Source organism: Acytostelium subglobosum (genome assembly GCF_000787575.1).
Source record: "Acytostelium subglobosum LB1 DNA, scaffold: scaffold5, whole genome shotgun sequence".
In the NCBI taxonomy this organism is placed as follows: domain Eukaryota; phylum Evosea; class Eumycetozoa; order Acytosteliales; family Acytosteliaceae; genus Acytostelium; species Acytostelium subglobosum.
In genome coordinates, this window is record NW_012236527.1 from 52,889 (window position 1) to 73,459 (window position 20,571).

At 42.5% G+C, this 20,571-nt stretch overlaps 13 protein-coding genes across 13 annotated transcripts; 6 read left to right on the plus strand and 7 right to left on the minus strand.

The window, feature by feature from the left end:
- Positions 1-435: 435 nt before the first annotated feature.
- SAMD00019534_027810 (hypothetical protein) lies at positions 436-1,353 on the plus strand (the record flags this gene model as incomplete). Its single annotated transcript, XM_012900914.1, has 1 exon — positions 436-1,353. A coding segment is annotated over one exon (918 nt), but the record flags the coding sequence as incomplete, so codon positions are not given.
- A 119-nt stretch (positions 1,354-1,472) lies between these two features.
- On the plus strand, positions 1,473-1,918 carry SAMD00019534_027820 (hypothetical protein; the record flags this gene model as incomplete). Its single annotated transcript, XM_012900915.1, has 2 exons — positions 1,473-1,481; positions 1,568-1,918. Coding segments are annotated over 2 exons (360 nt in total), but the record flags the coding sequence as incomplete, so codon positions are not given.
- A 654-nt stretch (positions 1,919-2,572) lies between these two features.
- Positions 2,573-5,457, plus strand: SAMD00019534_027830 (hypothetical protein; the record flags this gene model as incomplete). The annotated part of the gene is made up of 7 exons (XM_012900916.1): positions 2,573-2,650; positions 2,733-3,067; positions 3,429-3,475; positions 3,563-3,711; positions 3,789-4,748; positions 4,826-5,084; positions 5,153-5,457. 7 exons carry the CDS (start codon positions 2,573-2,575, stop codon positions 5,455-5,457), a joined length of 2,133 nt encoding a protein of 710 aa, XP_012756370.1.
- A 316-nt stretch (positions 5,458-5,773) lies between these two features.
- On the minus strand, positions 5,774-6,550 carry SAMD00019534_027840 (hypothetical protein; the record flags this gene model as incomplete). Its single annotated transcript, XM_012900917.1, has 1 exon — positions 5,774-6,550. The coding sequence occupies one exon, from the start codon at positions 6,548-6,550 to the stop codon at positions 5,774-5,776; it is 777 nt and encodes a 258-aa protein (XP_012756371.1).
- A 1,290-nt stretch (positions 6,551-7,840) lies between these two features.
- Positions 7,841-8,207, minus strand: SAMD00019534_027850 (hypothetical protein; the record flags this gene model as incomplete). The annotated part of the gene is made up of 3 exons (XM_012900918.1): positions 7,841-7,870; positions 7,968-8,092; positions 8,183-8,207. The coding sequence occupies 3 exons, from the start codon at positions 8,205-8,207 to the stop codon at positions 7,841-7,843; spliced, it is 180 nt and encodes a 59-aa protein (XP_012756372.1).
- Positions 8,208-8,528: 321 nt separating this feature from the next.
- On the plus strand, positions 8,529-9,380 carry SAMD00019534_027860 (hypothetical protein; the record flags this gene model as incomplete). The annotated part of the gene is made up of 4 exons (XM_012900919.1): positions 8,529-8,597; positions 8,671-9,036; positions 9,102-9,281; positions 9,348-9,380. Coding segments are annotated over 4 exons (648 nt in total), but the record flags the coding sequence as incomplete, so codon positions are not given.
- Positions 9,381-9,429: 49 nt separating this feature from the next.
- On the minus strand, positions 9,430-12,343 carry SAMD00019534_027870 (hypothetical protein; the record flags this gene model as incomplete). Its single annotated transcript, XM_012900920.1, has 3 exons — positions 9,430-9,862; positions 9,933-10,892; positions 10,965-12,343. The coding sequence occupies 3 exons, from the start codon at positions 12,341-12,343 to the stop codon at positions 9,430-9,432; spliced, it is 2,772 nt and encodes a 923-aa protein (XP_012756374.1).
- Positions 12,344-12,798: 455 nt separating this feature from the next.
- SAMD00019534_027880 (hypothetical protein) lies at positions 12,799-14,145 on the minus strand (the record flags this gene model as incomplete). The annotated part of the gene is made up of 2 exons (XM_012900921.1): positions 12,799-13,907; positions 14,013-14,145. The coding sequence occupies 2 exons, from the start codon at positions 14,143-14,145 to the stop codon at positions 12,799-12,801; spliced, it is 1,242 nt and encodes a 413-aa protein (XP_012756375.1).
- Positions 14,146-14,537: 392 nt separating this feature from the next.
- Positions 14,538-14,790, minus strand: SAMD00019534_027890 (hypothetical protein; the record flags this gene model as incomplete). The annotated part of the gene is made up of 2 exons (XM_012900922.1): positions 14,538-14,675; positions 14,752-14,790. Coding segments are annotated over 2 exons (177 nt in total), but the record flags the coding sequence as incomplete, so codon positions are not given.
- Positions 14,791-15,486: 696 nt separating this feature from the next.
- On the plus strand, positions 15,487-17,306 carry SAMD00019534_027900 (hypothetical protein; the record flags this gene model as incomplete). The annotated part of the gene is made up of 3 exons (XM_012900923.1): positions 15,487-16,446; positions 16,507-16,759; positions 16,828-17,306. 3 exons carry the CDS (start codon positions 15,487-15,489, stop codon positions 17,304-17,306), a joined length of 1,692 nt encoding a protein of 563 aa, XP_012756377.1.
- A 141-nt stretch (positions 17,307-17,447) lies between these two features.
- SAMD00019534_027910 (hypothetical protein) lies at positions 17,448-18,194 on the minus strand (the record flags this gene model as incomplete). The annotated part of the gene is made up of 2 exons (XM_012900924.1): positions 17,448-17,733; positions 17,806-18,194. The coding sequence occupies 2 exons, from the start codon at positions 18,192-18,194 to the stop codon at positions 17,448-17,450; spliced, it is 675 nt and encodes a 224-aa protein (XP_012756378.1).
- Positions 18,195-18,496: 302 nt separating this feature from the next.
- On the minus strand, positions 18,497-19,310 carry SAMD00019534_027920 (hypothetical protein; the record flags this gene model as incomplete). The annotated part of the gene is made up of 3 exons (XM_012900925.1): positions 18,497-18,834; positions 18,911-19,063; positions 19,208-19,310. Coding segments are annotated over 3 exons (594 nt in total), but the record flags the coding sequence as incomplete, so codon positions are not given.
- Positions 19,311-19,585: 275 nt separating this feature from the next.
- Positions 19,586-20,551, plus strand: SAMD00019534_027930 (hypothetical protein; the record flags this gene model as incomplete). The annotated part of the gene is made up of 1 exon (XM_012900926.1): positions 19,586-20,551. A coding segment is annotated over one exon (966 nt), but the record flags the coding sequence as incomplete, so codon positions are not given.
- Positions 20,552-20,571: the final 20 nt, after the last annotated feature.

A 20,571-nucleotide genomic window follows, 5' to 3' on the forward strand; every position in this document is an offset into this window, starting at 1 on the left:
GTCAACTCAAAGAAAAACAGCAAGTTTTGACTCAAACCACAATGGGTTGTTTGTGATCAAGAGTGAAGTCTGATGACATTGTAACTGATGACACAGTTCCTTTCTCTGTCGTTGTTGACTTGTAGTAATTAGACTCTGGATAACTATTAGTTTGGACCCTAAGACAATAATACTTATTACAATATTTTAGGGAATGATGATGCTTGACGAAAATTGATAAAGGAAATCAGAACGATAGCTATTAAAGATTGATGACGATGATTGGATGTTCTCCAGTCACAGACAGTTGACATTCTATGGTCTTCCAACAAATTCGATAGAACACAATCGAAAGTGATAATTAGTTGGACTCCAACTTCCAAGAATTGTGTCTTTGTGTTTGAGAGGTGTGATAAACAAACTGTTTTGTTTTCCACTGTCATCATTCCAACGACTATGTTAACACAACTGTTTAGATCATTCCAAACAAGACTTATACCAAAGATCATCGCAATGGACTCAATATCATTCACTTCAACTACATCAACCACAACAACAACAAATATCAAACCAAAACCAGAGATTGATAGTACGACTATAAACGTTGCTGATCGATGTCCTTGGCTTGGCAAAACTCCAGATCCACTCTATCTTAAATACCACGACACGGAATGGGGATATCCAGAGAGAGACCCTATCAAATTGTTTGAGAAGATCTGTCTCGAGGGCCAACAATGTGGATTGTCTTGGTTCACCATACTCAAGAAGCGAGAGGAATACAGACGCTCATTCCACAACTTTAACCCTGTGGTGCTTGCCAATTTCACCGAGTCTGATGTTGATCGTCTAATGAAGAATGAAGGCATCATCAGGAATCGAAGCAAGATCAACGCCATCATCAAGAATGCCAAGGCCTTCAATGTCATGCGGGACAGTGGCGAGGACTTCTCAAAGTTCATATGGTCCTTTGTCAATGACAAACCAATAGACAGTCATCGCTCCGGTGCCAATGGATGCAGTGGATGGCCTACACGCAGTGAACACTCTGATGCCATGGCAGTGTCACTCAAGAAGAAAGGATTCGTCTTTATCGGTACTACTACATGCTATGCATTCATGCAGTCAAATGGATTGATTAATGATCATGCTATTGAATGTCATCGTCATCCTTCCTACAAGATTGGTAACCGTTCATCGTTGAAGACGATCAAACAACCTGTTGATCAAGCTGACCAAATCGATGTGTTGTCAAGTGATGACGATGAACAAGATGATATAGTTGTTGTTGTTGAGGATGTCAAGCCAAAGAGGAAGGTGCCAGTCAAGAAGGAGTCACCAAAGCAACAGACCAAGAAGAAGAGTAATAAGAAGAATTGATGACTTGGTTGTTGTCAAACAATTAATAAACTGTGTAGTGTGTAGATTTTTGATGATCATTATCATTGACGACAAAAAACAGATAAAGAGATACTGTTTATATATAAACATTCAATATGACAACAGTATGTAGATGTTGAGTAACAATGAATGATTGATTGAATGAATGAATGAATGAAGAATGAATAACAAACTTACACGATAACTCCAGGACAAAGGCAGCACCACACAACCAACAAACAGTGCTGAACAGTTCTCTGTAGAGGATGTATTAGGCATCCTGAAGGAGGCAGTTGAAACAACCATCCAGAATGCTCAGTATCAACACAGCAAGGTACCACAGTGGACAGCAAGCGTAATAGAGACATCTCTCAAGAAACTACAAGAGCTCAACAAGCCCTACAAATATATCGTCACCTGCACCATACTACAAAAGGTTGGAGCAGGATTCCACACTGCGAGCTCATGTCTATGGGATAGTAACACGGACAACAATAGCTCATTCAGATGGGAGAACAAATCAATGTTCTGTATTGCAACTGTATTTGGATGTATGATTAATTAGATAGAGATAGAGATAGATAGAGTTAGAGAAGGAGCGACGCACGTACACAAGGGCCATCAACAAATAGCCAGCCAGCCAGTAGCAAAAAACAACATAGACACCAATGTCATCATCATCAACAGTAGATTGTTGAATGACCAATAATGACAATTACCAACAAAGAAAGAAGACAGTAATGTAATCACGTCACAACATCATCATATATATAATCCCAGATACTCTTGATCATGGCATGTTGGTACCTCTACTACCTACTACTACTAGTGAATAAAGCTAACGGTGCCCACCCTGACACATTATTATGCAACTAATACAATCATCATTGCGCATCTACAACTTTAATAATAATAATACTTGGACATTGGTCAACAGACAGAGAGTGTCATTATCTCGCCAGGGTTACAGCACAGTGCTGATCCCCCAACAAGCCAAGGAATCAATCTATTGGTGGGTGGTGGGTGAAGCATCGATTCAAAAGACAGAGTCTCTTGACCTCCAATGTAACTGGTTACACTTGTCTTTCAAGTTCAAAGTAGTTGTGTTGATCATTACTATTAATAATCATTCATGCAGCAATCAATAATACAAATCAATCTTATCAATTATAAATATAATTATAACAATAATTAACATATACAATAACTAATCATAATGGGAAACATTAGCTCTATACCAGACAGAATGGCTGCCAACCAGAAGGAGATGCAGGCAGAGATGCAGTCTAAACAGGTATTTATCACTTACTCATTGTGTACATTAGTTGTAATCATACTAATTAATAAATAATTTGAACGTCATCATTCATGAATAGTTGGCAAACCAATTGAAACTTCAAGATAGGATGATGAAGAAACAGATCGCTCTTCAAGTCGCCATTACCAAAGAGAGAACATACTGGTTTGCTGGTGTGTGCGCACTGGGATACCTGGGTCTGATTGCTGCAAAGCTCAGAGGTAAGCCGGTACCAGAGGCTGCCATCCCTCCATTGGTTGGCCTGACCACGGTGACCGCCTATCAATATGACATGGCTTTTGGCGATAAGATGAATCGTGTAAAGAAGATGGCCGAAGAGATCGAAGCAGACCCATCCTATTGGTTCAATCCAATTGAAGATCCATCAATAATGTCACAAATAAATCAACAAAAGTAGGTCATTGTGTGTATTTGTTTCTTATCTCTCTCGCTTGTTGTTCGATGTGTTCTTGAACATACCCTGGCCTGGGCACTTATAACATCGGATGTATGAATGAATTCGGGCGAGACCTTCGGATGATGGTGAAAAGTTGGCGTTCCCGTGGGTGGGGAGGCATCACTAGAGTCCAAATGTGGGTTGGCCGCGCCCCAATCATACAATTGCACCATTTAAATGTTTGTTTGGCCAAGATATCGAAGAACTGTTGCGTTAATTATGATCACTTTCAATTCCTCGGTGTCGCTGGTATCAGGATGAGGTGTAGTGTATAATACGCTTTATACATATAATATTATATATAACTTATATATATAGGTTGAATGGAAAGATGGACATAATATCAATCGTACTGACGGTATTTGGTAGGTGATCGTCATGTGCCCTCTGATCAAAACGACAATACACTGGGAAGACGACACTGACAGACGGACACACACACACACATACAGTAATATTGCTGATTATAGCATGTATTCTTGTGGACATACTGAGGAACAACCCACAGAGACCACTGAGTCTGAAATATAGGGTGCGTCGATTTGCAAACTGGTTCTCATTGGGACTGTCCTACTCGGCAATGTACATTGGAAGATATAACGTAGGCAACATCATTCATCATCACCCATGACGTCACCACGGACATGGAATGCTGATCACCTCTACGTACCTCATTAGTTCTATTTGCTACTAGAGGCCAAACAATCCAATGGCACAGAGTTCATTACAAAGGTGGAGTATGGTTGGATTATGACCATCGGCTACTGGACCTACGCCCTGTTCAGCCCTTTCACAGGTTCTCTTGGCGACTACTTTGGTCCAAAGCCTTGCGTGGTGCTTGGTGTCCTCGGCTCTGGCATCACCAACGTCACACTTGGACTGGCTTTGATCGGACACGACAGCCCCATACTCAAGACTGTACCACCGACCCTACTCTTTGGTTTCATGAACGGTCTAAACTTTTTGATGCAGTCATTCGCCACTGGATCAGTGAGTAAGATCAACTCGACATGGTACAGGAGATCAGAGCTTGGCGTATTCGGAGGTATATTCAGCGCAGTGCTCGCCACGGCCTACTTCTTTACACTGAACGTTGGAGGTGGTATTCTGGCATCACCCCTGCCGTGGAACTCCCTGTTCATCCTACCAGGTATCCTGTTGGTTATATCTGGCATGGCATCCTTCTTTATTGTCCAAGAGACACCGGCCAAGGCTGGATGGGTCAGTATCGATCTGACAGAGTCTGAGCACATGGTAACCCATGTCCATGACTTGCAGTCGTCCAACAGCAAGGTCACCATACATGATGACACACACGATGGCTCTGATGAGCATCACAACAACTCAGAATTGGGTTATATGGATCAAGATGACCACCATGACGAACTAGAGGTAGGAGTTGTGTTGAGCGACTATGGAAACATCCAGGATATCGATGGCGCGGACGATGGTGCATCCACTCCAAAGGTCAGGAGAACATTCAAATCAGTGTTTAAAGAGATGGCAAGTGAGGTCTTAAAGAAGGAGAACCTTCAGCCAATACTAAGCAAAGAGAACATCCTAAACTCTGCATCACTCTTTTGCATTGGATGGATAAAGGAGGGAATAATATCATGGTACATCCCATTCCTGAAAGTTGTAAGTACCATTGAGTGGAGAAGGAGCTACCTTGATAGGCATCGATACTGACCCAAAGTCACTACTACCATCAACAGAAATTTGGAGATAATGTCAGTGATGCTTTGTTGGCTATATGTACTGCAGGTGTATCGATTGGAGCCATGACAGGAGGTATATTCTGTGGCATCTTATCAGACTATGTGTTTAACTCGAAGCGTGCACCATCTCTTCTGATATTCTTCATGCTTATGAATGTCCTAATCGTATCAGTCTATTTTGCAACCAACCCTGCCTTCATCGTCATCATCCTCTACTCCCTAATGATCATCATGTTTGGAACAAACAATGTCCTGAGTACGTAGTCTGAAGACGTCTAAACTTGCCCACAGAGAGACTAACACGTCCAACCATTCAAACAACAGGTATCACAGCATTACTTGATATGGGTGCAACTAGAAACGCAGCACTGATGGCAGGATTGCTAACAATGTTCCAGTACGTGGCCAGTGGATTCTCTGGCTTCTTCTTGGGATTCGCAGTGGAGAAGTGGGGATATGGAGTATGGATCCTCTCAATGATACCCTTCAGTCTTGCCGCAATGGTTATGATGGGTGTCAGTGGTATTAGCGATCTACTCTTCTGGAAGAAATGGACAAAGCTTGGCGATCACAAGGCAACTCCTTCTCACCATTCTGAACATCAGATTGAGTTCAGTGGTCAGCATTAAACAACAACAACAACGAAGTGGTCGACACTTAATCACATCATAATCATCATTCCTTTCTATATCATAATTATTTATTTGGTGTTGTAGTTGTTTCATTCAATCTATTATATATTTGTTTGGTGTGTCCATCAACTGATGGACCATGAGTGTTGGGTATACTACTCTGCTGCTATATGCTGTTGGTTTGGTGGTGGAGCGGGGGGAAAAGGGGAGTGGCTGGGAAGACGGCCTGCCGGTGGGCGCTGATGGTAAAAAGGGGGAGTGATGGGATCGGATCGGTGGGGAGCTGGGGAGGGGATTGAAGGGACAGGGTCGATCAAGACTGTTGAGAGATAGCGTCAATCAACATCTTGCTTCTGTTCCATGGGTTGGTGTCATTGATTCTGTACAGATGAGCATTAGAGGGGAGCAAGGAAGGGAATTCCCTGTCAAGGCGGAAGTAGGGAGTAGTGATGAGATTCACCAAGTTTGACGATGATTCATCGACCAACTCCCAACATTCGATATCGGTAGAGTTGAGCTCGCTGTTCTTGTGGTGGATGACCGACTGTTCACTTGGCTCTTCGCAAAAGACAAAGTCCTCCTCCATCTCTTGGACCACCTTGTCCACTGGAGCGGTGGACTGGACAATGTCCTTGATTGACTCTTCGATGGCCATTTGGATCTCGAATCTCTCCTGTGGGTTAAAGGAGAGGAGGACATCATCTTGGAATCCATTCTTGGTCTGCTTACAGGAGAAGATCTCCTCAGCGTTGGCATCCTCATTCTCATCAAAGTCCTGGCTCTGGGGAGTGAAGGCAGCACGGTCAATGTCATTGCCATAGACAAGGGATGGTTTGGCATGGAGAAGCGTAGCCTTGGCCGTGGCGGTCGTTGGTACAGGTTGTTTCTTCTCTTCCTTGACAGGTTGCTTCTTAAGTCTCTTCTCTTCTTCCTTTCTCGCCTTCTCGTTGATGACCTGTTGTTTGATTTTTATCTGTTCCTTCAACTTCCTGGTGTTGACATCCTTTCCAGCCTTTGGTCTTGATTCCAATCCGAATCTTGGGGGTTCATTAATGATGAGTTGGTTGTTGTCGCAAGTGTTGTTGTCCATGTTTTGTGTTTGGGTTTAATAGAGTAGTATATTTATATATATTATATTATTATTATTATTACAAACTAAGATTGTTTGTCAGTGTATGTATTTATGTACAAAGATAGGTAAATGATACAAATAATTAATTATATACAAATATAGAAAGAGTATTTACAATGTTATATATATATATATAAATAAAGGTTGATTATTCTATTTCTAAGTTGTGTGCTTACTATAGTTGTTGATGTTGTTGGATTGTTATTTGTTCTATTATGTGTATTACTGACTGGATCAAAGTAGTAATATCCAGGACAGGTAGAGAGAAGAAGGTGAGAACGGTGTTTGTTAGCAGGGTAATTTAAATTGGTTGAGGGTGGTGGGTTGGATTGATGGTTGGTTGGCTGAATAAAGGAGCGCGCGCATTAATCAGTATGGTGGTGATGATGATGTCGATTGTGTTAATGGTAGTGGTGGTTGTGATGAGTGAGTGATTGAATGTATTAGTGATCAAATGAGTGATTGAGTGAGCGATTTAGTGAGAATGTGTGTTATGTGTGAGCAGAGTTGTTGCGAAATGATATGATAATAGCTCCTGTGGATTTATCTCTTTAAACACATGCGTTGGAAATTTCCATTCAAGTGTATGTTACTGAGCTTGTTGTTGGTGTTGTGGTGTTGCTGTGCTGCTCTTATTGACCCAAGGTACTATGTTTAAAAGGAAGTGGAGTGGATTGATTGTAGTAAGGGAAAGAAAAGGTGGGTATTGATTTGAATCAATGGAGGGAAAATATTATTGATTGTTGTTGGTGTATGTGGTGTGATGGGACAAACTACAAAGTAACGGTACTGTGTGTCTATGTCTAACTATCTTTTTAAAATACATACAAATTATTATTATTATTAATATTTACAGTTAATGTTAATTGTTATTATTGTGGTCTAATTATTGATTGTAGTAAATGAGTGATTTGTTTTGAAACTACTATCTTAACTTATTGTCTCCTTTCAAACCCAACAACATTGTTGGTTCTTCTCTGAGTGTAACTGTCACACATCTAAGTGTTTCTGTGTCTATGAGTGTGTGTGTGTGTGTGTGTATGTGTATGTGAAGTTGTGTCTGTGCACCCATTCACCAGATTCCCTGGGATCTTGCAGCATCAGCCCCCTCAATCGCCTTTGACCCACTCACCTTGAAATTGAATGGATAAATCAATTTAAATTAATTCTTATTCATTTAACTTTACCTTATATACAAAGATATTCCATATTCAGACACAATCCAAAGTAATAATTATGTAATGTTGTTCATTGTTGTTTTATACCTGTGTCGTCATCCTGTGAAATAATATTATTATTAATGGAATGTTGTTGATGTTATTTAAAGTTAGTGTTGTTGGACAACAACAGGCGGCAGTGCTTTTGTGATACTTACAAAGCTTAGCTTGACAGGGGCAGTCCTCTTTCCTTTTGGCTTTGGCTTGAACTCCTTCTTATAGCCTAACAACTCTCTGACAAACTCATACTTTGATAGATACATCTTCCACATTACAAACCATCCTAGTTGTTGTTGTTGTCAAAAGGGATATGATACGAATCAGTTGAATTGAACTCTTGACCTCTATTGTCTAGAGACTGTTCAATACTTACCAAAGCTCATCAATGCCAGCACCATTGCAACCGCAAGTAATGTTTGAAATATGCTGTTCATTGTTCTCTTTCTTTATATATATTTAGCCGCTATAATATATGATAATTGAAAAGATGTCTGAAGTGTAATATATGTAAATATATGTATTGTATGTTTATGACTTTATTATTAGTAGTACAACTACAGTGTGATGGTGTTCATGTTCAGATAATAATAATGTTTGATCGTGAATGTGAAATAGATTAGTTCTGTTTCAAGTTGACAATATTTTGTCTCTGAAGCAACGAATCCAATAATATAGAGATAATGAGTGACTGCAAGCAACTGTAGTACTTTTAGAGACAAATGGGAAATGTAGAGTCGGGTATATCAGATGAGTATAAACGAGTCAATAAGAATGATAAGTCATATATAGTATGTATTATGTTGTTGTTGTTGACACCACCAATGACCTTGTCACTTACTGACTGACTGAACTTGACTGCAGGTACTGGATGAACTTCTAGAGATGCAACCACCTAGAGAATGTACGATCGATACCAGCCATCTGGGGACTTTGTTTGCGATTGATCGTCGTCTGACGGGGAGGTTCTACGAGTGCGATATATTAGAGTTCACAAGGCTGTACGCCACACAGCTACAACAGAATGGTGGCAAGGATGACTTTCAATCAAAGTTCCAAGCCTATTGTACCCTAAAGATGTGGAATGAGATATCAAAGCCAGAGGGTTCCGATGTCTTTGTTGAATGGTTCTCCAAACTGTTCACAGAGAATCCAAGCTACATCCAATCATTCAAACATCATCCAGACACATTATTCTTGACAAGTGATGCAATCAAGAAAATGTACCAAGTAAGTAGTGGTCAATATTACATATTAACATCACTCTTACTAACAACATTATGTCATCAATCAAGATATTGTCAATTAAGAACTATTATGGTGGAGACTTTAGAAGTTTCTTTGATTTGATGCAACGATCGGCTGAGGAACAAGGCTTTATGAAGTTGGATGAGGATGAGTTGGACGATGTTATACCCTTGGTCATCCTCAAGCACTTTTCAAAGGACTTTATCACTGGATTTGTAAAGCTAATGGTAATTACTGTAATCCAAATATTCCATCAACAACAGAGTGATCACTAACATCACCTCCCAATCCAGTCCGAACTTGGATTCCAACCAGATATGCTTATTTAGTGTAACATTATAAATTGATCAATTGATTGATCATACCATCTTTACTTTACTCTCGCTTTGCTCTTGATGATGAGCTGTGAAGAAAAAACTGGGTCAATGACTTTCGGAGGAGATCAAAGGGGATGATGAGTAGAGAGGCAAAGATGATGGTGGCCCACTCGGTCAGGTTGAGGCCAACCGTACGTAGAACACGTCCGCCAATGTAGGTAAAGACTATCTGAACAACAAAGATAAAGACCACCACGAATATGAAGCCCTTATTCTCTAGCAGGTTCTCAAAGAGATTCATACGGTGTGTCCTCACGTTGAATGCATTGATCACTGCCAAGAAGATAAAGAATGCAAAGAATGCCGTCAGGAACACTGGCTCTGATGGTACTCCTTCGCGTGTAAAGAATGCTTCCACATTATCATTCGTCAAGAATAGTATCGACATTGCCCAAATGAATGGACCACCACTTAGGATTGATGTCCACATTCTGGAAGAGGTGATTATTAGAGTAAGTATGTATGATTGGGGGGGAAATGACTGCCTACTGAACAACTCACCTTGGTGTAATGATATTCTGATCTCTCTTGATTGGTCTATCCTTCATGTATCTATCGAGTGCGGGTTCACCTCCAAATGCTAGAGCGGCAAGAGTGTCCATCACAAGGTTGACCCATAGCAATTGGATCAGTGTGAGTGGGAAGTCAATTCCCATGAATGGTCCAAGGAATACGATTAGTGTCGATGCAACATTGATGGTAGATTGGAAGACAATGAACTTTTGGATCGACTTGTAGATCGTTCGGCCATAGAGCACGGCCTGTGTGATTGATGCAAAGTTGTCGTCCAAGATAACAATGTCAGCGGCCTCCTTGGAGACCTCGCTGCCACTGCCCATGGCGAATCCAACATCGGCATGCTTGAGTGCTGCACTGTCATTGACACCGTCACCAGTCATACCGACCACCTTGTGAAGAGATTGAGCTACGTTGACGAATCGGGTCTTGTCGCGAGGCAGTGCTCTAGCCACCACACGCAGATGTGGAATCATCTCCTTCAGTCGATCGTCAGACACGTGCTGTAGGTCGAGTGATGTGATAACCGCGCCAGGGATATGTTCCTCGCCAGGGGCAATCAAACCAATCTGGTGTGCCACTGCAATGGCAGTCTCTCGCTTGTCTCCAGTGATCATCACCACTTGAATGCCAGCACGTGTGGCCATGGCGATGGCTGGTCGCGACTCCTCACGTATCTCGTCGTATACACCAACGACACCGACCAGAATCAAGTTGTTTGGCAACTTCTCTGTCTCTGTCAGCGGCTCCTTTGAAACAGCCACAGCGATCACTCTGATTCCCTGCTCTGAGAGTCTGTTGATCTCCAACAAGAATCCGTCAATGTTTGGAATTGGTTCAATATTTCCATCCTGATTAAAGTGCATCTTGCAATGATTGATGACGATCTCTGGTGCACCCTTTAGACATGTGATCTCAAATTGCTCATTGGCTTTTGAAGAGCATCTGTTAATGTGCAGTGGTCGTGGTTAATTCCAATGTGTTCAAAGGGTACACTTTGCCAACAACCAAACATACCTAAGAATACCAGTTGGAGGCTTACCAGATCGTCCACCTTGGAATGGTACACGGAGATGTGCAGCAGAGTATTTGCGCTCTGAATGGAAGAGCACCTCCTTGATGATCTCCACACCAAAGTCCTTCATCAATGATGGCTTGTCCAAGAACTGTAGCAATGCTTTGTCAGAGGCGTTACCACCAACGATCTGAGCATCCTCATCAATCACTGACGACGTTGACTCTCTGACCGCAAAGGATAGTACGTCGCGGAGCTCCGTAGGTATCTGTGCAAATCCCTTGTAGGTTGAACCGGCACCACTGACGAACGTCCTCGGTATGAACTGTCCTTTGGTAATCGTTCCAGTCTTGTCAACAAACAAGATGTCCAACGAGCCAGCGGTCTCAATGCCGAGTAGCTTGCGGACCAGCACCTTGGCTTTGAGTAGTTTGCGCATGTTGAGTGACAGTACAATGGCTATCATCATTGGTAGACCTTCGGGCACGGCCACCACAATGATAATGATTGCCAGTGTAACAGAGTTGACTACATCGCGAAGCACCATAGGGTAGTTGGCAACGTACGTCTTGATCTCATCCCAGGCGTAGTGGTTGTCCATGATCACCTGTTTGAAGAGGAAAGAGATGACAATGAAGCATGCGCCAATATAACCAAGCGTGGAGATGTTGTCGGCGAGATTGCCAAGCTTGATCTGTAGAGGGGACTCTCGCTCGTCTGCTTTGGACAACTCGACAGCCAGCTCACCATAGATTGTTGATGAGCCAACAGAGTCGACAAGGAGCACACCTTCGCCATCCTCTACGACACTGCCACGGAAGCAGAGATGGTGATCGAGGAAGTTGTTTTTGTTTGCTGGCTGATAAGATACGGGTGCGACTGTCTTCTTCTCGAGAGCTGACTCTCCATTGAGTGATGACTGGTTGACAAACAACTCTCCTGCCACCAGCTTGCCATCGGCCGGTATCTTGTCACCCGCCTGCAACAGTATGTAGTCACCGACGACAGCATCAAAGGCATAGATGCTCTGCATATGATTTCCATTTCTAAAGACGTTGCATTTGATTCTTGATGCCTTCTCCTGTAGCTCCTGGAAGCTGTTCTCATTCTTGTACTCTGAGTATGTAGATACGAACGTGGCTAGAAACACGGCACTTGCTATACCAAAGCCTTCGAACCACTCTGCATAGCCAAAGTAGGCCAGTAACAGAGTGATTACCAACGCCACGCATAGAATATGAATGAGTGGATCTTCAAAGTTGCCCTTTAACTTCTCAAAGAATGTCTCCACCTTTACTGGTGGCAATGTATTTGCTCCATATCTATTCCTACTCTCCTGGACTCTTCTATCGTCCAAACCTTCAAAATGATATTTTACCATCCTCCTCCACTCTCTATATCACTATTCTATCTATCTATCTAACTATCTTTCTATCTATCTATCGACCTGAAATATTTAAATACTAGTTTACTAACTATCGTCTATCTCTCCCTTTATGTAATAATAATAGTGAGTGATTAAGATTGATTGAGTGTGAATGAGGGATGATGAGTTGACAAACAACTCTTGCTTGTTGGTGAGTGAGTTCAAACTTGAACATCGAAAGAGGGGTAGCTCATCTGAATCTCTCAAGTTGTGGGCTACAAACACTGGTTACTTTCAAACAAATAAATAAACAGAAGAGAGAGAGAGATATTTGTTTTGTTTGTTTATGTATATGTTATTACAAATCATTAGTTGTATGAACTTAAGGAGGTTATGATTGTAAAGTGTGTACAGCAGCAACAGTAGTCGTAACAATATTACAAGTACACTGTGTTGTTGTAGTTGTTCAATTAAATTGACTCGTAGGGAAGGGAACCAGCCTCACCAGATGCAGTGGTGGAGATGGACAGGAAGTCACCAGCCTTGTATGGCGAGAGAAGGATGGACATACCGGTCATGGCAATAAAGTTGAAGGTGACGTAGAAAGCCAACACGGTCCTTTGACGGATCCATGGGTCGACGGCAGAGGCAACGATGCAGATGAATGGCAGCGAGATGAACCAGATAACAAAGGCAATGCCAAAGAACATGTAGAACTGACGCTTGGCGGGGTTGTTCTCCTCCATGTAGGTGTTGTAACCGCACCACATGAACCAGAGCATCGCCAACGAACGGCACACCAGCAAGATAATGCCTGGGACGGTGTCGTACATGTAAACAGTGGACGCTGCGTCCTGTCCAGCCTTGTACCAAATGAACATGATCAGGTAGAGAGCAGACAACACACCCATCACTCCGAGGATGATCACCTTGTCGTCGAGGTTGGTGCGAGAGATGGCCCAGCCCTTGGCGAGAAGGATGATGAGGAGAATGAAGGTCAGCTGGGCGGCCAAATCGATGATCTCACCGACGCCGCGGGCACCTGGACCACCGACACCGTTGTGTGAGTAGGAGCCATAGTGGCAGAGCAAGATGAAGATTGACAGGAACTCGAGCAGCACGGTGATCGTCAATAACTTGACGATTGGGTGGTAGGAGTGAGTTCTCATCAGCATGTAGCCGCAGTAGCAGCTAAAGATAGCCAACACGAGGAAGAACCAGAAGTAGGTGAGGTACATTTGCTCGAGGCCTTGATCGTCGGCAGAGAACTGGTGCTTCCAAATGTTGCCAGTGTTGTAAAACTCGAGCTTGTACTCCAAATCCATTCCATTGGTGGATGAGCAGTCGGCAGCCACTACATACCAGTAATGTGGACGGGTGTCATCCTCTGGGTAGGATGACACTGGAGTCTTGCCATCGAGAATTGGTGTCATTGAGTAGATGTGTGGTCCCAATGTAGTCCTCTCCGTGCAATTCATGTGTGACTTGTACACAGTGGGGAAGGAGCCAACCTGGTCATCATACAAGTACAACATAATCGATTGACTCGATGATCCAGTAAAGGTCAATGTACCAGGACCTGTATGTAGTAAACACAATTATATATGTTAGTAACTCCTCCCTCAGATTATCATCACCAACACCAAATCAAACCAATATATATATATATATAGTGTTAACATACCGCTGTTACTGAAACAGAACTTGTCAAGGAAGGCCCAGTTGTTCTTTGTCTTGAGGTGTCCCTTGCTGACCTTGCCCTGAGTGAAACCGGCAACCAAAGCAAGAACCACGAGAATAGTTAATATTAACTTCATTCTAATGTTGTATGTATGTATGTATATCTAAATATATATATATATATTTGTATTACACTTTAATAATAAGAAGATGAAAGAGAATGAGGCCGTCCTAGGACTAGGGGTGGACAAGCAGAGTCTCTCATACACATTCGCACTGACTGGGTGTCGGTTTGTACTTGTGTTGCCTGCATTGTAAAAAATATCCACTGTGGCTGAAAAAAAAAAGGGGTGATGGCGTGTTTGATCACAATGAAAAAAGATAAGAAAGGTGTGAGTGTGTACAGTACAGATACAATTTATTTTGGAGGCTTCAAGAATGGCTTGCCATCTATTCCCAGGACGGCACGCCATGGTCGGACAATCATTCCTACCCTAATCTACCTATCTATCTATCTTATGTTTTCTTATGGCAACTGTGAGATGGTCTTCTTGGGAGGTGGTGACTTTGATGGCTTCATTGCAGTCTGTCTGTGGTATCCATCATCAGAGTGTGGAGTCCAAACCCTGTCCTTGGAACCAGCTGGTTCATTTGCTTTCTGTATCTCCTAATTATCGTTGTATGAATGGAAATGGTTGGTACAAAATGAGGTGATGGGGACCATCATTTTGGAACTATGTTACCTTTTCAAAGTGTGATTTCAAGTTTCCTGTTGACGACATTATTATATTTATATTTATTTGTTTAGATACATATACAAGTAACTGAATGAATTACTGACTGATTGAAAGTTGAGTCTGTTTGCCAACCAACAACAAACAATCAAGGGGTGTACCCTTTATTTGAAATTATTGGCAAAGACCACCCAATTAACTATGTGGGTTGGCAATGAAAGCATCAAAGCCATATTGAGAGATTAGTTGATTGTTGTTTGCATGAAAGATAATAGATAAATATTTCTCAATTGTTGGTTGGTTATTATAGTACTTGTATGATATCACATAGATATCTTGAAGTAGTACTATTTTCTGGTTTAGTTAAATATTCATTGGTCCACCCTACAACAATAATCACAATGAATGTTCGATCGATCCAGATGATTTTTGGTTGATTTTTAAAATTTAGTGACGCTTTTCCCAACAGAACAATAAAGTTGTTCGAACATTCCATTCGATTGTTAACGACGAAGATACGGTCGAGTATACTCTTTATATAACTCTAACTGTATATGTATATATAACACTAATAACAATTAAAATAATAATAACAGCTATCTAACACAGAAAATGGATACAAGTGAGAGGTAGTGTATTTCGTCGAATCAATAATATCAATAAACCATGGTTGTCATCTAACATACATCATTGTCGACAACATTCAACAGGAGACTCACTGAGGCCATCTATGACTATCTATGTATGAAGGGGTTGACAAAGTCAGCTGATCTCTTCTCAAAGGAGGCAAAGATGCAGACAAGACTCAATTCATCAAACTATAATGACCTACTGCTACAGGCATGGAACTATTACTTTCAATCATTCCTACATCATCACGATGCCACTTGTAATCACACTCAACGTCAACATCAACTACATCAACAACTACAACAACAGCATCTACAACAGCAACAGCAACAACAGCAGCAACAACAACAGACACTTTCACAGTCACAACAACTTGTACAACAACAACATCAACAACAACAACAACAGCAACAACAACATATATATGATGGAACGTCATCATCACCATTGCTCATGAGCTCAATGTATCCTACACAACAGGTTCCACAACAACAACAACAACAACAACAACAACAACAACAACAACAGCATCAACAACAAAGAAGACAACTAAATGGATCAACTTTGAATGGAACAAGTCCCATAGATATATCTGGATATACATTCGATCAATCAGTTTATGTCAATGGCAATGGAAAGATAATGAATGATACTAGTGATCCCTCAATCGCACAGCTCAATATCAATAACAACAATAACAACAACAATGAACAGCATCAACACCAACTACACCAACATCAACACCAACATCAGCAACATCAAACTAGTATACTGAATATAGGCAATGCCCCTATGGCATTCCCTCATACTCCGCCACAGACTCATCGATCACCTGCTACACCATCAACACCATTGGCCACATCGATTACATCTACCGGCGTTACACTTGGTTTCAACATCATACCGTCCAGTGACTCCCCATCATCGACACCTCCCACCAACAGCATCTCGCCTCACTTGGCTGGCCTTGTCGACTCCAACTCCCCACCAAACTCGTCCTACCTCCAAACTCAGATGTCCACCTCATCTACACAACCCAAAGAGTCCATTCTTCTACAAGACTCTTCGGATGAGGTATGTTGGACCCCCGAGACATTCAAAGACACAGTTGACTAACTCTCCTCATCTCCACAGAATGGACAATTCTCTTGTACACATCCAGGTTGCGGACGATCATTCGCATCACTATCAAGTCTCAAACGACATTTGAACGAGCATAATGGCTCTAAACCATTCATCTGTACACATGAAGGATGTGGCAAAGGATTCGCCAGGAAGTATGACCTAAAGGTACATCTTCGTTCGCACACTGGTGAGAAACCCTACACTTGTTCATTCCCCGGGTGTCATAAGAAGTTCGCTAGGAACTCTGATCTACGTCTACATGGTATGTTGTTGTTGGTGTCTGAATCAATCAATCAATCGATCAATTCTCTAACCATCTCCATTGAACAGAGAGGATACACACTGGTGAGAAACCTTATGTATGTGACTGCGAAGGATGTACCAAACGATTCATTAGACAGGCAGACTTGAAGAAGCATCTAAAGACTCACAAGGTGCATCAAGGACATCATCCTCATAAGCATGGCGCAGGATGTGGACACACAGCGATCGCTCACGACGACCATATCGACTTCTTGCACGATCGCCACTTGCACTCGGTGCACCAGGACCACATCGACGATCACAGCATTGAGATGTCCGATGTGAATCCAGTGATCTGTACGCCACAGTTTGTCTGTCAGCATCATCCCGACGGCACCACTCACTCCCTTGAGTGTGGACATGAGATGGTGCCTCATCACGCAGAGGATGGCAGTGTCCATTATGACTTTTTGGTCGATGGACATCTACATCACGTGCACGACGGTCACTGTGATGATCATGGCTGGATAGAAGTGATCAACAGCTACATGGACACTACCAAATAAACACTGTGATCGCTATCGATCACCTGACCATTTGGCACCTTTGTTAATAAGTAAACAATGTTTAAACTAACTAACTTGTGTATGTTTGTGTTATTGACTAAGAGGGCAAGACGAAGACGACATAGTCTGGATCTAGCGGGCTTACTTGGACGAAGCCTTCTTGTATCTCTCAGCAACATTGCTCCAGTTGACAATCTCCCAGATGCCCTTGACGTAGGCGGCTCTGACGTTCTTGTATTGGAGGTAGTAGGCGTGCTCCCAGACGTCAATGCCCAACAATGGAGTGACTCCAAGAAGTGGATCCTGGTTGGCACAGGTCTGAGTGACGAGTCTGCCAGTGGTGTGGCAGTATCCAAGCCAACCCCAACCAGATCCCTGAATGGCAACAGTCTGTGCACTGAATGTCTCAATGAACTTCTCCAATGAACTGTGTGTTTGTGAGCAGAGTTAGCAACTTGTTACCGGTAATACGACTCCCTCGATATCTCCTACTACTTACCCCCATTGCTTGTTGATAGCCTCAGCCAATGGACCGGTTGGAGCAACACCACCTTGTTGGTTCTTTGGTGCAAGGTTGGTCCAGAAGATGCTGTGGTTGATGTGACCACCACCGTTGAACCTGAGTGCGGGCTGGAGGGCAATCATGCCAGCAATGTCCTTGGCAGCCTCACATGCCTGGTACTTCTCGAGTGAAGCGTTGAAGTTGGTGACGTAAGCCTTGTGATGCATCTGGTGGTGCAGCTTCATGATGTCACCAGAGATCACTGGCTCCAAAGCGCCAAAGTCATAGGGCAAGTCTGGCAAGACATAAGGTGTGGCCGATGTGGTGAATGACCTAGCGCCAAGTTGTTGTGTGGCACATCTAGCAATCTTTCCAATGTTGTTCATCTTGTTATTATGTGTTGTATATGTATGTATATGTATGATAAGGAATAGTTTATAAAGTGTCTTGTGAACTGATGAACATCAAGTGATGTTGTCCCCACTCCATCAGCTGATTTTTAGTAATAAACACACACTTTTGATCATTTCGGGCCAAGTTGATCCAACACATCACCTGAGCAGGAAGGAGATGTAGTTCCAATAACAATACTTATTTATTGGATGGTTATTTGTTTGTTTACTTAGTACAAATCATGATTGAGAGGTATCCCATCCCTCTGTGATCATGTGGTGGGCGGTGGACTTTATGAGTCGGCAGCACGCACTTGGTGCATGACTGGTGCTTGCTTTGGTGCGTCGAGACCCTTTTGGATACTGATGCTGTCCAAACCGACGCCAGTCTTACCGGCATCACCTCTGATCTGATCGTTGATAACGTCCAACTTTGGTGCATTGACTGACTTTGAGATTTGAATGCTGTCCAATCCAACCTGGGTCTTTCCAGCATCACCTCTGATCTGATCATTGACTACATCCAACTTTGGTGCAGACACTCCCTTGGCAATGTGCATACTGTCCATTCCAACCTGTGTCTTTCCAACATCTCCTCTGACTTGATCGTTAACAGTGTCCAACTTTGGTGCATCTATTCATAGATTTGTGATTGTGTGAGTTTGTGTCATTCACTCATTCATTCCATGTATGATTGATTGGGCACTTACTAACAGCGTTAGCAACACCGATGCTGTGAGTGGTAGTGGTACCAACAACGTGGTCAGTTCCAAATCCAGTGACTGGATAGTGATTCTTGCAGTAAATCTTATCATTGATACTCTTGTAGTTGGTCAAAGTTAACTGCCATCCACAAGTCTCGCCTAAAAAATTAAGGTCAAATGTCATAAATGTTAGACTTATGTGATCTTTATTCAATGATCTTCAATCACATACTCCTCCTCATCCTCTACTCATCACTCTCTTCTTCGTCCATCCATCCATCCATCCATCTTGATCAACTTTACACTTGAAACAAGTTCTGTGCCAGCATGATTTGGCAGCAGTGACTCCTTCGAGCTGGTACACTCTAACTCCACACTTTTTACATGGTCCAAGGTTTGCTGACATTTTTATACAAGTTGTTGTTGGTATTTATATATAGATATATATATATTAGTTGTAGAGAATAAATGGTACTGATTCAAGGTATGATTGATACTGAAGGTGGTTTTACAATGATGGTGTCCTTTGGTTTGTTAATCAATTCAAAAAAAAAGTTGGCTTGATGGGTCCTGATTTGGGTTGTCCACCCCAATCACACACATGCAGGAATCTTATTTGAAATTGATGATGAACACGATAGATTGACAAAACAGACGACAGTATCCAAAGCTTACTATTGACCATCCACAACAATGAAACCTATCCATTTATTAAGACTACGTAACTTCCCTATATTTAAACAGTTGCAGATAGAGGAGTCAATATACAGGTCAAAGAATGCTGGCAACTGGTTGATCATCAATCAGGGCACACCAGAGCCTATCGTCGTGATGGGCATCTCGGGCAAACCCGATAGACTCGTCCATCTACAAAAGGCAGCTGACATGAACGTGCCCATTATGAAGCGATTCACTGGCGGTGGCACGGTCATTGTCGACGAGCACTCACTATTCACCTCGTTCATTATGGACAACGATTGGCTGGCGGCACAGGGCATCGACACGAAAGCACCGCGCAACATCATGAAGTGGAGCGAGACATTCTACCGCAATGTCTTCCGCGATCACCCAGACTTCTCTCTCATGGAGCACGACTACTCGTTTGGCCACCACAAGTTTGGTGGCAATGCACAAGCTCTGTCTCGCTCGCGCTTCGTCCATCACACCTCCTTTCTGTTTGACTTTGACGACAAACGTATGGCCGTGCTGAAGCAACCGGAGAAGACGCCAGAGTATCGGCAGGGACGCGACCATCTTAGCTTCCTGTGCAAGTTGAAGGATCGTTACACCGACACAGAGACGATCGCCACCAACATCGAGGACACAATGAGGTCATTCCATCAGATTGTATTGGCATCAACAGTTGGCAACAAAGATATCTTTATTGATGATGACGTGGTAACAAGTCGGTCAAGGTCATCATCAACTAATGATATTAATAGTCAGTTGTTGGGTGACAACAACAATGATACACAGAACGAACAAGAACAACAAAACCATCATATTCTTCGAGATGCATCATTTATCAATGTAACATTACAAGATGCTATGCGATACTTTGAAACAGGTGAGCATCACCAATCAAACATATTGTTCGATCCGAAGGAGCTACTCGCCAAACAACTCGAACTACAACAACAACAACAACAATAGCAATAAACTCTGGA